The sequence below is a fragment of the Dromiciops gliroides genome, chromosome 2, assembly GCF_019393635.1.
Source record: "Dromiciops gliroides isolate mDroGli1 chromosome 2, mDroGli1.pri, whole genome shotgun sequence".
NCBI classification, from domain to species: domain Eukaryota; kingdom Metazoa; phylum Chordata; class Mammalia; order Microbiotheria; family Microbiotheriidae; genus Dromiciops; species Dromiciops gliroides.
Window position 1 is genome coordinate 469,200,361 of NC_057862.1, and position 18,319 is coordinate 469,218,679.

At 36.4% G+C, this 18,319-nt stretch overlaps 1 protein-coding gene across 7 annotated transcripts in view; it reads right to left on the minus strand.

The window, feature by feature from the left end:
* DTNB (dystrobrevin beta) overlaps positions 1-18,319 on the minus strand; it is a 356,870-nt gene that overhangs the window by 213,659 nt on the left and 124,892 nt on the right. For all 7 annotated transcript variants that reach the window (XM_043986585.1, XM_043986582.1, XM_043986583.1 and 4 more), the window contains exons 7-8: positions 15,528-15,633; positions 10,096-10,262 (exon numbers count right to left, since the gene is read on the minus strand). In XM_043986585.1, the coding sequence (XP_043842520.1) occupies positions 10,096-10,262; positions 15,528-15,633 (273 nt within the window). The remainder of the gene's footprint in view (positions 1-10,095; positions 10,263-15,527; positions 15,634-18,319) is intronic.

Consider the following 18,319-nt stretch of genomic DNA (forward strand, 5'->3'; position numbering starts at 1 on the left):
CTGTCATTACATAAGGGTTATAGTTAGCAAAGCAGCGGAAGTCTTTAAAGTAGCCCTTGGAAGCAGAAAGCTAGGAAACACTTTTTACAGTCAGTATTTCTGATAAAGGCATCATTTCTAAAATATATAGGGAACTATATCAAATTTATAAGAATGCAAGTCATTTCCTAATTGAGAAATGGTTAAAGGATATGAACAGGCAGTTTTCAGATGAAGAAATCAAAGCTATCTATTGCCATAAAAATTCTCTAAATCACTATTAATTAGGGAAATGCAAATTAAAATAACTCTGAGGTACCACCTCACACCTATCAGATTGGCTAATATGACAAAAAAGGAAAATAATAAATGTTGGAGAAGCTGTGGAAAAATTGGAACACTAATGCATTGCTGGTGGAGTTGTGAATTGATCCAACCATTCTGGAGAATAATTTGCAACTATACCCAAAGGGCTTTGGGACTGTGCCTACCCTTTGACCCAGTAATACCCCAATAGGTCTGTATCCCAAAGAGATCATAAAAAAGGGAAAAGGACCCACATGTGCAAAAATATTTATAGCAGCTATCTTTGTGGTGGCAAAGAATTGGAAATTGAGGGAATGCCCATCAATTGGAGAATGGCTGAACAAGTTGTGGTATATGGATGTAATGAAATACTATTGTACTGTAAGAAATGATGAGCAGGGGGCAGCTCTGAATTTTAAAAAATATTTTGACAATTGATTTTAATATAATTAGTTACCTTTGTAATATTATTTTAAGAAGGGGTCCTTAGGTTTGACCAGATTGCAACTAAAGAGAAGGAAAAGCAAACCTAGTATGATTTTGCACCCACAATTTTGGTAAAATTAAGTTCAAACAAAAATCCATATGATGTCACAGATTAAAATAATATATATTAACTTAAAAGACTACATATAAGGGAAGTCAACACAAGAGGGATAGAATGTTCTCAATAACTAAATTTTGACAACATACACACAAGTTATTCTAAGAAGTAGAAAAGGAAGAACTGTCTCTATAAACATATGGAAAGGAATAGTGTATGAAGGAACTAGGAACATATGGAAAGGAATAGTATATGAAGGAACTAGGAACTTAGCCTGAAAAAAGACAAACATTTTAGCTCTCTTCAAAATCAGAAGAACCATGTGGAAGAACAAATAGATTTGTTTTATTTGGCTTCAGAAGACAGAAATAGGAGCAATAGTAGAATTTGCAGAGAGGTAAATTTTGGCTCTATACATGCTAATTAGATCTGGCACAAAGTAGAATGGATTGTCTTAGGACATACTCAAGTCCCAACTTTTCAAGCAGAAGTTGCCTCTGGGATCCAAAAGAGGGGATTTATTTCAGTTATATATGGAGCTATATGGCCTCTGAGGTACCTTCCAATTCATATAGTAAGATTTTATGATTAGCTGTGTGACCCTGGGCAAGTCACTTAACTCCCATTGCCTCACAAAAAAACAAAAACAAGATTTTATGGAAAAAATTTAAATGATTCTGTTAAGTGTGCTTCAGACAATCATAAAGGAGTACTGATGAAACATACTATCCACCTCCATAGAAAAAACTGATATTGATGGAAAACAGACTAATAATAGACTAAAAATAGCATGCTATTTTTCACTTTCTTTCATTTTTTCTTTTATTCAAGATTTCTTGTACAAAATGACTAATATGGTAATGTTTAACATAATCATGTATGTATAACCCATACCTGATTGCTTACTGCATCAGGGAGGGGGCTGGAGAGGGAGGAAAGAAGGGATAAAAATTGGAACACAAAAGTATAAATAAAAATGTTTATTACTTAGAAAGATCAATAATGATAGACTCTGAAAAAAATAAGTATACTTTAGAGATGCCTCACTGCTTGTGTCACTGGGTCCCAGATCAGAAACTGTTGGTTTTTTCTTGTTGTTTTTTTTTTACTTTGTGGAGCTATTACATATATTATGGGCTAAATACAAAGAAAATAGTCTCATGAAAGCTAACTTTGCAAACCCATATCATTCCCACCATTATAAGCATATCATTATCAAAATGGATTACCATCAGTATGGCAACTCTTATATTCTCAGGACAAAATAAAACAAAAAACAAACCACAGATTTCTGAATATCATAGAAAATTCAAGAAAGAAAATACATATATTTTATATTTTATTATGTTATAGAATATATAATTTTGACATGTAATATGTAATTGGATATGTCTATCATATATTTATTTTTTTAGATCTTATTTTAGTATATAAGAGGAAAACTTTAGGATCACGTATCACAGTATTACAATTTCAGAACAAGGATTTTAGTTTATCTAGGCTCCTCATTTTCTAGGTAAGAAAATTGAGGGACATGGAGTTAAGTGACTCACTCAAGATCACACAAAGTAAATAAAAACTCAAAAACTTGAACCTAGGTCCTCTGATCCCAGATCCAGTGTTACTCCCACTGTGACACATTAACTCTAGCCAACAGTTAGTTACAGTTAACACTGTAACTCTAGACAAAAAAAAAATAGCAGTCATTACAAACCTAGAATGTACTATATAAGAGAGGAATAAACAAAATGAACTCACAATCTCATCTATCATAAACACATAAAACTAACACCTGTGCAAAACAGACACAGGGACTTTTTTCTGAACTGGAATTGTGGGCATGCAGATTCTTGAACCTAGACTAGTTAGGGATATTTTCACTCAGAGCAGGTCCATAAGTCCTCACTTTTCCACTGCAAATGTTAAAAACACTAAACCCAGTCTAAACCTGAGCATACCTGGAGACTTCACACAGACATAAAGAAAATATACATTAATTTAAACACTATACTCAAATACAATTGCAGTAAATCTCACATACATATATACCACAATCCAAAATTGTGAGATATCTATGACTCTGAATCAATTTTAATAAGAAGAATGCTAATATCTGGTTTTAAAATCTGTGATTCCTATAAATATTAAGTTAGAAGTAGAAATGAAATCATAAATGAAATAAGTTAAACTTAATTTGCAACTAAAACACCAAGAAACAAATGCCTATAAAGAAAAGAATAAAGAAAATTTTAGTCATCATTCAACTACCACCTTATAGGGAAAAGTCAGTTTAAGAAATTAATAATCCACCATGTCCTAAAGCTTAGTAAAAGCACATAGCCCAAGCCAGGGTGCATGAGGAATTGTCCTGCTTCATTTCCAATAGCAAGAATTTGAGAACTCTTAGGGGAAACACACCAGCCAAACCAAATGCTCTAAGAGGCAATAAGGAAAGATGACATCTTTAAGGAAGCCAGGCCCTAAATAAGATGAAACTGAAAAAAATCTCAACATTAAAAGTTGATTGAACAATGTGGAGCATCAGCATAGAATACTTTGAGGGAGGTAGAAAATGGTACCTTTAAACACATTTCTAACTCATGATGGAAAATGCTATCCACATCCAGAGAAAGAACTGATGGAGTCTGAATGAAGATTGAAACATACTATTTTCACTTTCTTTATTTTTTTGTGTTTTTTCCTTTTTTAAACTAATTGTTTTTGCAAACTATTGCTTCTTTCACAACATGAATAAATGGAAATATGTTTTATACATATATAGCCTATATCAAATTGCTTACAATCTTAGGGATAGGAGAGGGAAGAAAGAGAGGGAGAAAACTTGGAACTCAAAATTTTATTAAGGGAGGCAGCTAGGTGGCACAGTGGATAAAGCACTGGCCCTGGATTCAGGAGGACCTGAGTTCAAATCCTGCCTCACACACTTGACACTCACTAGCTGTGTGACCCTGGGCAAGTCACTTAACCCTCATTGCCCCTCCCCCCCCATTATTAAAATGAGTGTTTAAAATCATCTTTACATTTAATTGGGAAAAATAATATTAAATATATGTGTATACACACATATATACATATGTACATTTTGAAGAAATAGAGCCAAGGTGGCTAAGTAGAAGGAAGCAGTACAGCAAGCCCTCCCATCCCCCAAATCCTCCAGACAGATCTGGAAAACATGTCAGATAAAATTCTAATAGGGAAATCCAAGGAAAAGTCACTGAGGCACTTTTCCAGCACAGAGAAGCACAAGGAAAGAGACAGAGAGGTCTATGAACACTAGCCATATGATCTGGCTAGGAACACTCAGGACCCCAGAGGAAGGGAGAAGCTAAGCTCCAGGGCAAATGGAGGTCTCAAATACATGCCAAGGTTCTTTAAGAAGGCCAGGTGCTGGTGCCACCTGGCAGCTTTCTTGCTCACTGCTAAGTTCCAAAGCAAGCAGCAGTGTGACTCACAACCCAGGAGCAGAGTAGAGTCTCTGTTGTAGCTTCTAGCCCAGGCTAAAGCCTACTTAGGAATAATGAGGGCAGGAATCACAGACCAAAGGGAAGCCTGAAGTATATCACTCTGAACCAGCAAAGCTTCCCAGCTGGCAATAAGGGCTGATACAACAGCATCTAGTATTGCTCAGACCCAAAACCAAATCAGAAACTTGCAGAATTCAGATGAGAGAAGCAACAATCAGGCTCTGCCCTGGATCAGATCACTTTGGAAGCACTGAAAACTTACAGGCCCTGGCCACAGCTCTCCCTGAGATCCTGGAATAATACAACACATAATACCCCCAAACAAGAAGCAAAGGGACCAGCCCAGACCATCTCTCCAGATGTGTGTAGGATCACACAGAAGCTAACAGTCACCACTATAAAGGAGCAGAAAAGCTTGGAATAGAATATTCTAGAGGCAAAGGATACTTAGGCTTACAGCCAAGAACAGCCTACTCAGCAAAACTGAGGATAATCATAGAGAGGAAAAATTGGACCTTTAAGTAGAAGACTTCCAATCCTTCCTAATGAAAAAGAGTCCAGAGCTTTGTAGACATGGGAATGAAGAAAAACATAAAAAGGTCAACATGAACATTCAATTGTAAGGGAATAAACAAAGATAAACAGCTTACATTAAAATATGAGGATATGATTCATGTGTTCTCTCTGAACCCTAATCATCATCAAGAGTTATAGAGAGAATTTAAGAAGAAAAAAAAAATCTAAGAATGTGGGTCTGTTATATCTTTGTGATCTTAGAATGGAAAGAGAAAAGTAATATACTAGGAAGAAGGGAAAGGAAACTTAGAGATAGCCCATGTAATCTGAGTACACAGGTAGATATTTAAACAAACAAGGAGGAGGAAGAGGAGGAGATGGGGAGAGGAACAGCTGACGCTTGAACCTCAATTTCATTTGACCTGGTCAAAGAAAGGAAGAACACACACACACACACACACACACACACACACACATGATTTCAGAAATGATGAAGGCCATAGTTTCAGAGAAACCTGGGAAGACTGAGGTGAACTGAAGCAGAATACAGTGAACAGAAACAAGAGAACAATTTACACAATGAAAATAACACGGTAAAGACAAACAACTTTAAAAGTGATCACTGTAATGACAAACAGTGATTTCAGAGGGCTTACAATGAAGCAAGCTGCCCATCCTCCTAATGGAGTGGTGAATGACTCAGAGGGCAGAATGAGACATAATTTTTAGAAGACAACCAATGCAGAAATTTATTTTGCTTGACTATACATGTTTGTAACAAGGGTTTTCAATTTTTTCATTCTCAATTGAAATGGGAGAGTTGAGGAAGATGGAGGAAGGAGAAATAAAGTGGATTTTTACTGATTAAAAATACATATATACATATAATTTAAATAAATTCCTAAATAGATCAGAAAAGTGGGACTAAAGTATTACTTGTTGTTCTTTAACCTAAAAGTCTGTCATGATCCAAAAAAAAATTACCAGAGACTTTCGAGGCAGAGCCAAGATGGCAGCGGAAAGGCAGTGAACTCCCCAACTCATGACATGATCGCTCCAAAAAACATCCAAATAAGGTCATAGGAAAATGCCCAGAGCAGCAAAACTCATAGAAGAATGTGCTGAAATCATCTTCTAACCAAGAACGGCTTGGAGGATCAGAAGGAGGGAGCTGCTGTGCTGATACAGGAGTTGGGCCCAACCCCACAGTCACCCTGACACAGATCCAGTCTCAGGAAGTCCTCACCAGAGAAGGAGACCCCCAGAGTCTCTGAATCAGCTAAAGCACTGGTGTCATCTGGAATTAAGCTCACAGTCTGGTAAGTGGGCTGAGCCCTGGGCAGGGGAGAGACTACAGGGGTCTATGCTAGTGCTAAGGCAGAACTTGGATTCTACACCCCTACTGAGAACCAGGTGGTAGGCTGGAGTAGAAGTGGCCCAGGTGGGGGAGGGCACAGGCTCGTCGGAGCTAACAACCACAACACACAAAGCTGGTTGATTGGCAAGTTGGTCTGGGGTCATCTAGGACCGGGAAACAGGCCAGGCGAGGGAAGAACCTGATTCTCCTTAAATCATACCACCTGGGACTTCTGAAGCTTGGGATACTGCAGCCTGGAAACAGTGCCCCACTTTAAGGAGCTAAATGTCTAGTAAAAGAAAAGCAAGATGAGCCGACAGAGAAAGGTGAGGACCCTAGAAAGTTTCTTCAGTAACAAGGAAGACCAAGGGGCACCCTCAAAGGAAGATGTCAACATCAGGGCCCCTATATCTAAAGCTTCCAAGAAAAATATGAATTGGTCTCAGGCCATAGAGGTGCTCAAAAAGGACTTTGAAGATAACATTAGAGTGGTAGAGGAAAAAATGGAAAGAGAAATGAGGGTGATGCAGGAAAGATATGAGAAAAAAGTCAACAGCTTGAAAAGTCAAATTGGCCAAATGGAAAAGGAGGTACAAAAGCTCTCTGATGAAAATAACTGCCTAAGAATTAGGATTGAACAAATGGAAGCCAGTGACTTTATGAGAAACCAAGACACAATAAAGCAAATCCAAATGAATAAAAAAATAGAGGGCAATGTGAAATATCTTCTGGGAAAAACTGCTGACCTGGAAAATAGGTCCAGGAGAGATAATTTGAAAATTATTGGTCTACCTGAAAACCATGATCAAGGAAAAAGCTTAGACACCATCTTCTAAGATATTCTCAGGGAATATTGCCCTGAAATTCTAGAAGAAGAAGCTAAATTAGAAATTGAAAGAATCCACCGATCACCTCCAGAAAGAGATCCCCAAAAGAAAACTCCTAGGAATATTATAGCCAAATTCCAGAGCTCTCAGGTCAAGGAGAAAATATTGCAAGCTGCCAAAAAGAAAGAATTCAAGTACTGTGGAGCCCCAGTCAGGATAGCACAAGATCTAGCAGCTTCTACGTTAAAGGACCAGAGGGCATGGAATATGATATTCCAAAGGGCAAAGGAAATGGGATTACAACCAAGAATCACCTACCCAGCAAAACTCAGCATTATCTTTCAGCGGAAAAGATGGGACTTTAATGAAAAAGAAGACTTTCAGATATTTGTGATGAAAAGACCTGAACTGAATGGCAAATTTGACTTTCAAATACAAGACCCTAGAGAACCATAAAAAAAAAAAAATTGGAGCTGGGGGACATACCTGGGGTCATACAGTGGGCAACTGTCTTGTGTCTGAGGCCGAGTTTTGGCTGGGATCCCCCTGGGTCCAGGGGTGATGATTTGTCCACTGTGTCACTTAGCTAGATGATAACATCTTTAGGGTTAAATTGAGGGGTTAAAGGAGTTCACTGGGGGAGGTGAAAGGGCAGAAGTGAAATCCTACATGAAAGTAACAGGAAAAGGCTTATGGAGTGGGGGAAGAGATGGGAGAGGAGCAGGCCAGTAAATGAATTTTACACTCATCAGAAAAGGCTCAAAGATCTTAAACTCATCAGAGCTGCCTCAAGGAGGGACTAACAGACACACCCAACTGGGTGGAGTAATCTATTTAATCTGGGCAGTAAATGAGCCTAACACTCCTCAAAATTGGCTCAAAGACCTCAATCTCATTAGAATTGGCACAAGGAGGGAATAATGGACACACTCAATTGGGTGGAGTAATCTCTATAACCCTGCAGGAAAATAGGAGGGGAAGGGGATAAAGAGAGAGGGGCAAAAGAAGGAAGGGCAGAGTGGGGGAGGGGACAGACAGAGGCAAATCCCTTTTGAAGAGTGATAGGATGAAAGAAGATGGATAATAGAATAAATATCATGGGAAAAGGAAGAGCATGGAAGGGAAACAATTAACAATAGTAATCATGAAAAAGAGAAAAGGGGGAAAAATTGTACAAAAAAATATTTATAGCAATTCTTGGTGGAGGCTAAGAATTGAGAATTGAAGGAATGTCCATCAATTGAGGAATGATGGAAAAAGCTGTGTTATATGATTGTAGTGGAATGGACTTGTGCTACAGGAAATGACAAACAGGATGATCCTTGAAAGACTAATGAAGATCAATGTATAGTGAAGTGAGCAGAGCTGAGAGGACACTGTGCATAGTAACAGCAGTATTGTTCAAGGAGCAATTGTGAATGACTTAACTACTCTCAGCAGTGTAATGATCCAAGACAATCCCAAGGAACTAATGAGGAAGCTTACTATGCACCCCTATAGAAAGAACTGATAAAAAGAACACTTGTGGATTGTACCTATATCACCTGATTGCGATCTTGTGGAGGGGGGAGGAAAGGGAGGGAGAGAGGGAGGGAGGGAGAAAAATTTGGAACTGTAAATCTTATGAAAATGAATGTTGAAAACTACCCTTACATGTAAATGGAAAATAAAATAAATAAATACAAAAGAAAATTACCTTAAAAATTTAGTGAATCAAGCTCAGAGTGTTCTTCTAAAGTATAAATTAATAAGAAAACCCCTTTCCCCCAAATTTTTGGTGCCAGAAAGCTTTCTAATTTGTATTTTTTATTAGTTTCACTACCATCTAATTTAAAGGATACAACCCACTTTCCAATTCACAGTGGATAAATCAACTGCAGCAATTTACCAGGAAATGCAGAGTACATTTCATAAGAGTTTGAATGTTTGTTGAGAATTTTGTGTCATATCAAACTAAAACATCACAAAGTTTTTAAAAGTAAAATGCATGAGTTCATTTTCCTAACTTAAGTACATAAAAGAAATTATTTATCAAAAAAAAAGAGTATTTCTTTGGTAATTTAAGATCTTGTAGAAACTAGGCTAATTTTTTTTGGGGGGGGGTAAGGCAATTGGGGTTAAGTGACTTGCCCAGGGTCACACAGCTAGTAAGTGTTAAGTGTCTGAGGCTCAATTTGAACTCAGGTCCTCCTGAATCCAGGGCCACTGTGCCACCTAGCTACCCCATGTGGTAGTTTTTAGAAATCACTTAGTGCTGTGAGAAATTATGTTAAAAATTTTAGCCATGGGGCAGCTAAGTGGCGCAGTCGATAGAGCACCAGCCAAGAATTTCTGTTAGCTGAGTTCTGGTAAACCACAAAGATTTAAGAACCTTGTTCTCATATGAATTGTATATACCTGAGTACAGTACCTTTATATTTGCCTGAAGGCAAACATCTAGCTAATTTATTAAATTCTTTTAAAATTTCAACTTTATATAAATAGAGAAACTGTGACCAGAATTTATATTGTAAAATGTTTTAGTACTTACCCAAAGCTAGAAATTATGCCTGTTGAATTAAATTAGGAGTCCAAATCTTTTGAGGGCCATCTATCTGACTCAATTTTCAAAAGATTAAAAAAAACCCTCATACTCCTTGCTCCAGAAAGAAATTAATTTTCTATCCCATTTCACTGGCTAAACACTAACTGGGAAATGTAAAAGGGATTTTTTTTTTTTCAGGTTTAGGTCAGCCTAGAAGACCACTGATACTCCTTCCAACTCTAAATTCTGCAACCTTTCTTTATATAAAAATGTGCCTTAAATCTGGGGTTTTCACATATTACCTATCAATCTTTTTTTAGAAACAAGTAGTATTAGTGGCAGACTAGCTTAACTGTTATTTTAGATAAAGGGATTTCAATGCTTACAGGGAACCTAGAGGGTGAGCAATTTATTCCAACCTACTCATTTTACAGATAGAAGATTTAAATGTGCCAAGCACTTATTAACCTATTAGCAATATCTGGCTTCTTAGAAGCTGTATGCTTCTGGACATTTGTTCATGAAAGACTCAAGGCAAAAACAGAAGACGAAGTTACCCAAGAGGAATGTTCCTTCATCTGGTGTTGGTTGCTATGAGGGCCATTAGCATGGCCTCGCCAAAAGCAGTTTTGGCAGAGCTGGTAATTGTGGCACTGCTGGCATCTATATCGGAAGCCCATCATACTCTCACACCGGCAATATGAACACTCCACAGGATGGAAGACTTGAAAGAAGGGAAGTAAAAAAAGGTGGGGAGGGAAGGGGAGTGGGGAAAAGAGAAAGAGAAAAAAAACATTGCATATTTAAGTGAATGAAATCAGACTGGAAGAGTTGAAACTAACAAATGAAACAACTGATTGAACCTAAAATAGAACTGAAAGCCGGCTAGGCTGTTCCCCATTCTCTTTCCCCTCTTACATTTTCCTATATCTGAAACACCTTTTTTTAATGATTTAGTCAAAATAACAGTTAGTACATTTGTACACAAAAAACATGTTAAATTTTTAAATATATTTCAAATCATATCTTACATGAAAACAAAATTGGGCACCAAAAAGTATCTTCATTTTTTTTTTTTTTTAGTGAGGGATTTGGGGTTAAGTGACTTGCCCAGGGTCACACAGCTAGTAAGTGTTAAGTGTCTGAGGCCAGATTTGAACTCACGTACTCCTGACTCCAGGGCCAGTGCTCTATCCACTGCGCCACCTAGCTGCCCCATAGTATCTTCATTTTTATTAGAATAATAATAATTGTTCATTTTATTATACCTAGGAGTCTATATAGGTAGGAATGGCCCAGGCCTCTCTAAATCTCTGAAAGTCCTTGAGTAAACAATTTTTAAAAAATCAAAACATAAATCTCTAGTGGGTGAATGAAGAATGGAATCTGGGAGTCGAGCCCCTAAACTCTAATTTCTGTTCTATTAGTTAGTAGTACCTGTGGAACTTTAGGCAAGTGACTTGATCTCTCTATATCTCATTAATTTATGCAACCTAAAAACAGAGACCCCCCCTCTCCTCCTCATAACACTTGATTGTTGGGAGCTGTCTATAATGTAAAATACAAAACATTATTTTTTAAAATTTTCTTTTACAAAGCATTATTTTCAAAAGAAATCACATTCACATAGGCAGAAAAAAAGACCAAAACTAGTACCCCTATTCAAATATCAAGAAATAGGGTACTTTAGCCTCTTGAAGGCATGAAATAACATTTTATAGTTTGTTCACTCTCTCTGTAAAATAATCTTCAACCATATTTCAATGAAGAGTCTCAATTTTATGCTTAGATTTTGACAAAGAATACTGCATATTTAATAGTTAGCATTCAAAATAGTGAAAGGAATTAAAGCTAACATATAAAAATTAAAATATTCTTTACTTTTCAATACTCCTTAAAAATCCACATTCATATATTCAAGTTCAGAGCCAAGGCATATTTCTATGGTCAGGAAAATATGAGAAGCCAATCCAATTTTATGACATATGATTATATCTAACTTTGGGTAATTTATTCCTGTAATATCTACCTGATTCATCTACTGCATTTGATGAAATTATACTCATACAAATGTTTTCTTTCTTTAGGCTAAAACCTAGGTCTCAGAAAGCTAGAATAACATAGAATAGAGTAATAGAAAAGATGAAAGGAATAAATAAGATTCCATTTTCAAATTTACTGTTGCCCTCTAGGAATGTCTTAACTATGACTGAGGATAACCGAGCAGCTCTATGCAAAGGAAGATTGGGTACACTTATACTACAAGTAATTTGCAAATGAAAATTTTATGCATGACCAAAACCAAGAAAAATATTCTGCCCCAACTAATGGGCAATTACAGGGAAGATGGCGAGTGGGATTGTACTGCCACTTGTTACTTTCTCCCCAGAGACACAGGAGAAGAGCACTTTCTACAATGCAATGCCTATTCAGTAAGATTGTTCTAGTCCAGACTTCCAGGGATTTTAAAAGATTTATGTACTTTATGGGCATCCCTCCATCAGTTCTCTCTTAAACTGGGGTATGTTTCAGGTGCCATTAATTCACTGGGTGGTGAGGTCACATAATATGCAACATATACATGCATAATATGCTATACTTCACTATGACAGAAGGTTCTAATTAAACATTTAACTGTTAGTTTAATTTTTTTCCTGTTAGATCATATCATACAATGGAAGAAAACAGGAAAGTGCAATTTGTCATATAAACGTGTACTTTGCAAACTTTTTCAAGACTATAATATGCAAAGCAAAGGTGAACAGAATTATAAATCAATCCAATCTTCCACATGATTAGAATTTATAACATTTCTTTCTTTTTTTTTTCTTTTTTGTTTTTTGCGGGGCAATCGGGGTTAAGTGACTTGCCCAGGGTCACACAGCTAGTAAGTGTCAAGTGTCTGAGGCCAGATTTGAACTCAGGTACTCCTGAATCCAGGGCCGGTGCTCTATCCACTGTGCCACCTAGCCGCCCCGATTTATAACATTTCTAAGGAAACTAGTCTCTTAAGGAATAGAACAGGTGAGAGAAATTACAAAATGTCCAATACATTGTTAGTGGAGCTGTGTGTGAATTGGTCCAATTCCTAGAGAAAGCAATTTTGAACTATACACAGAGTGACTATCCATATAATAATAATGATAACAACAATAATAATATTTACATAGTGCCTACTAGCACTTTACAAGTATTATCTGATTTGATCAGATTCTTTTTTTTTTTTTTTTTGCGGGGCAATGAGGGTTAAGTGACTTGCTCAGGGTCACACAGCTAGTAAGTGTCAAGTGTCTGAGGCTGGATTTGAACTCAGGTACTCCTGAATCCAGAGCCGGTGTTCTTTATCCACTGCGCCACCTAGCCACCCCCAATCAGATTCTTTAATCCAGAATTTACAGTGTTTGGCATATATCCCAAGAAGGTTAAAAAAATAAAATAAAATAAAATTCCCCCTTATACACCAAAATACTTATAGCAGCACTATTTGTAAGAGCAAAGAACTGGAAACAAAGACCCTTTGATGGGTAATGGTTAAACAAATTATGGAACATAAAAGTAATGAAATATGATTACTAAACTGTAACAAATTATTGGGGCAGCTAGGTGGCACAGGGGCAGGTAGGTGGTGCAGTGGATAGGGCATTGGCCCTGGATTCAGGAGGGCCTGAGTTCAAATCCTGCCTCAGACACTTAACACTTACTAGCTGTGTGACCCTGGGCAAGTCACTTAACCCCAATTGCCTCACCCCCAAAAAAGAAAAAAAAAAGATATTATTAATACAAACAATACAAAGAAGCCTAGAAACTCTTATATAAACTGACTCAAAGTGAAATGACCAAAATCAGAAAAACAACCCACAATGATCACAATAATATAAGTATAAAGTACAACAAAATAATTAAAAAGCAGTACTATGAAATTATAATGACCAAACTTGACCACAAATAAGAGATATATAAATAATCCTCCCCTCACTTCTTTGTAGAGGTGGAAGACCACTGACAGGAGACATTGTGGAATATTACACATAACATCAAACTTTTTCAATATGTTACAGATTACTTTTGCTAAACATGTTTTTCTTCTTTTAAAATACTTTATAGTAATGCATGAATTTGAGAGGAATTTGGAGGAAGGGGTAGTGAGGAATGGAGATTTAGAGCTGGAAGAAACCTTTGAAACCATCAAGTCCCATACTCTCATTTTATAAATGAAGAGACTGAGGAACCAAGAGATTAAGGGATTTACTCAGGATCACAGAGTGAATGGATTTCTGAAATGGGATTTGAACCCTGGGCTTCCTGACTTTATATCCAGCACTCTATCTACTACTCTAATGTATTAACACACTAAGAAACAACATGTTTTGGAATTGTTTCATATAATAGAAAAATAATTAAGTACTTGGGTAAATGTTCATGTATTTAGTCAGTTAATACATTGAATGCCTGTCTATAGTTTCATACCATTCCTTATCCCTAAGATTAGAATTATAAAAATGACTCAAGGGAATTTTAAAAGAAAATAATTAAGAGATATTCTAAGGCATCATAAAACAAAGTGCCAAAGTTTAATTAAAAAGCTGAGATATGTGTTTACCTAGGAGCAATGAATGCAGAATGACTTGATTATAATGTTTCTTCCCTGTAACTATATTGCATATGAGAGAAATAACAAATTCTGAAGACTTGAAAAGATGTCTTGCTGATAACAGACATTAATAAGCTAGTATATTGTCATGAAACCAGTTTAAATCTGTCCAAAATATTAAAAGCATTTAATCTGTTTAAAAGATTCAAGGCTTCAGGGAGCAGCTAGGTGGCACAGTGGATAGAGCACCGGCCCTGGAGTCAGAGTACCTGAGTTCAAATCCGGCCTCAGACACTTAACACTTACTAGCTGTGTGACCTTGGGCAAGTCACTTAACCCCAATTGCCTCACAAAAAAAAAAGACAAGTAGGCTGTCATGCTTTTCAATGGCAAGAGGGGTAGAAGGAATAGTGGTGGTGAAAAGCAAGGTAGAGAAAATGAAGACCTTCCTTTTATTTAGGTCAAACATCGTAGCTAAGGAAGTAACTGCCACAGACTAGATAAGAGAAAAGGCATAATGGAGCTTTGAGAAATAAACCCAGAGGTTGAAGATAAATTTCAGGAAAAGACTTTTGATTCCAACCTAAGATTAAAAGTGTATTGACAGTGGAGGGGGGTGCGGGGGAGCTAGGTGGCGCAGTGGATAGAGCACCGGCCCTGGATTCAGGAGGACCTGAGTTCAAATCTGGCCTCAGACACTTGATACTAACTGTGTGACTCTGGGCAAGTCATTTAACCCCATTGCCCTGCAAAAAAAAAAAAAAAGTGTATTGACAAAAGTAAAGTTAGTGATTTTTTTTTGGGGGGGGGGGGTCAGGCAATGAGTGTTAAGTGACTTGCCCAAGGTCACACAGCTTATGTGTCAAATGTCTGAGGCCAGATTTGAACTCAGGTCCTCCTGAATCCAGGGCCAATGCTTTATCCACTGTGCCACCTAGCTGCCCCGCAGTGATTCTTTAAAAGTCAAATATCCATAGTACCAAATTGTCCTTGAGCCACTTATATCTTTAAAAATTCTCTGCAAAACAATTGAATGTTTGTATATTTAATTTTCAGTTCAACTGCTTTAAGGAAGAAAGGTATTCATGACATCAAAAATGAGTGGAAAATCCATGGACAAATCAAGTGGGTTCATGAAAAAAGCTATTTTATGTAAACCCAGGAAAAAAATGTCTATATGGTCATTATACCTGAATACCACCTAGTGGCAATGTATCTAAAAGTTACAGATTTAACTTGAGAAGAAAATCTTATCAAAATAGAAACCATAAAGTTAAAATCATTAAATAATAGTAAATGTCAGTTATGATCATCAATGATAATATCTAAGATCTTATTTATATTTAGCACAAACAATTTTCTACGGAGCAAAGAAACATTATTAAATATTCTACTTACCATTTTCAACATGGGCAAGTCTATGCATAAGAGGTAGCCAGACAAGGCACTGGGGAGGAGGATCAGCCATCAATGTGTCTAAAAACATATTTAGCATTATCTTTTTCTGTAAATAGAACAAAAAACAATTTCCTTAAAAGAAAGTATATTTTTTCTTTTCCAAATATCTCTACAATACAAACTTTTAATCAACTTAATAAACATTTACTAAAAACCTACTATTTGCAAGGCACTAGGCTTTTAAGATTTAAATTCTTTTCTAGAACAATTAAAATCTTTAATTTAATAGCAGATATATGTATATGTGTACATATGTACATACATGTATGAGTATGTATATACATATAGGTATATGTCTGTGTGCATGTGTAAGTATATGTGTATGTGTGTATATCTGTATAAGTATATGTATACATACATAACCTACTTGTTTATATAAATTACTGAAATGTATTTCCATTGCACCCTGTAAGAATTTACTTAAATGAATAGTTTTCCAAAGAAGAAATCAAAACAATTTAGAGTCATATGAAAAAATGTTCTAAATTATTACTCATTAGTGAAGTGCAAATTAAAACAAGCTTGAGATATCATTTTATACCTATCAGATTGGCTAAAATGATGGAATGGGGAAGGTCATGACAAATGTTTGAAGGGAGGTGGAAAAATTGGGACCTTAAATTCATTGTTAGTGGATATGTGAGCTGATGCAACCATTTTGGAGAGAGATATGGAATTATGCCCAAAGAGTTATTAAATTGCCTATACCTTTTGACCCAAGATGATTAGGGAAAAGGAGAAGAACCTGCATGTTCTAAAATATTTACAGCAACTCTCTTTGTGGTAGCAAAGAACTGGAAGTCATGGGAATGCCCATCGACTGGGGAACAGCTGAACAAATTGAGGTACATGTTGCTGATGGAATATTACTCTGCTATAAGAAATTATGAGCTCAATGATTTTTTAAAAAGCATGGAGACACCTTCATGGAATAATGAAGAGCGAAATGAGCAGAATCAAGGGAACATTCTATATAGTCACAGGGATATTCTTTTAAGAACAACTTTGAGCAACCAAGTTGTTCTATTATAAATACCCAAATTTACCACAAAGATCCTATGAAGAAGCTGAAAGAACTGACACACATATGTATGTATATATACACATGCATACATATATATGTACACTATATATGCATACACACATACAGATTTATGTCTAATGGTGGCCATCTCAAAGTTTGCAGGGGAGAGGAAGCGGGGGGGGGGAGGGAAGAAAGTTGCATGATAACTGGGTGGTATAGAAAATTGTATGTAGTAGACTTACAATCTCAGGGCATTCCTCTGTTTTTCTATCCCACTTTGTTATGGAAGTGGGTTTTTTAAAATTTCTTACGTTCAGAATAAAATAAATTTATTTTTTTAAAGAATGGACTTATAGCACTGTTAGGCATGTGTGCTGAAAGCACATTGATTGTTTAAATATAATAAACTAGTCAGATAAGAATTGTATCTGTTGTAATAAACATATTAAAGCAAAACGTGTATATGTGTGCATGTGTGTATATACATATGTGTTTCATTTGATGCTAATAACAATTCTATAATTTTTAAAAATCACACATTTTCACCTTCATTTCACAGAAGTGTAAAGCCATACAGAAGAAATTTATGCAAGTTAGTGACAGAGACAGAATTACAAAACAGGTTAGAAAATATAAGCTCATTCATTATGAGTCAAAATTATTTCTTTCTTTGTACTTATATCTCCAACACCTAGTAGAATGCTTCACATATAGTAAGTAGGTGCTTAATATATTGTAACCTCTACCATTGCTCTATTAAGTGATTGATTGAATTACAAGACAGGCCTCCTACCTCTAATTCAGTGCTTTCTTTCCACTACCCACCCTGGCTTTATATACTAGCAGCACAGAGACTGTTTTTACTACCTCAGCTTTGAGGATTTTCTCTGGTTCTCCATGATCAGAGGACTGGAGACACTGCCTGTGCCAGTAGTGTTCAGAGACCTCTTCGAATTAGGAGCTCTGAAAAGAGGCTGGGGACACCAGCATGGAGAAGGAGGAAGAAACAAGGGGAAGCAAACCAAGAATAAGAGAGACAAAACTAAAGCTGGGCACTCTAGGCTTCTACAACTCTCTGGCAGTGACTAGGTTGACGTGATATTTCAGAAGCAATGGGAGAGCCTACAAATGTAGCTAGGTGATACCCATTGCTGGTTGGTTGCATGTAATGTGTATGCTGTATATAACTTATACTTGGTGTATACAATACTTCTATGCTATATTATACAACTTTGCTACATATGCATGAATTATATTTCTGCATGTTACCAAAGATTTGATTACTGTATGGAATTCTGAGATGATACTGTATGTTAATGTATTATGTGAATTCTATATGCTAAGTCTGTCCTATCTAAATTTAATTACCTATGATTGTTATATATGTTAGTTTATGAAGGTTTACTGTATATAGCTATAGACAGCCCAGAGCATCCCATGTAATTTATAGGGATTGCAAATGTTTTATACAAGGGAGAAAGTTAAGATCTTCTTTAGTCAAGTACTAATGATCAGAGTCTGCCTAAGATGACTATTCACAGGAAAACTCTCTGATGGAATTTGTTCTAAAAAAAATATATATTGCTATATTTTAACATCATCTTCATTTCTCTGTGTGTAGGTGGAGTTGTAGTAGTAGTAGTAGTAGTAGTAGTAGTAGTAGTAGTAGTAGTAGTAGTAGTAGTAGTAGTAGTAGGTTCCAAAGGTT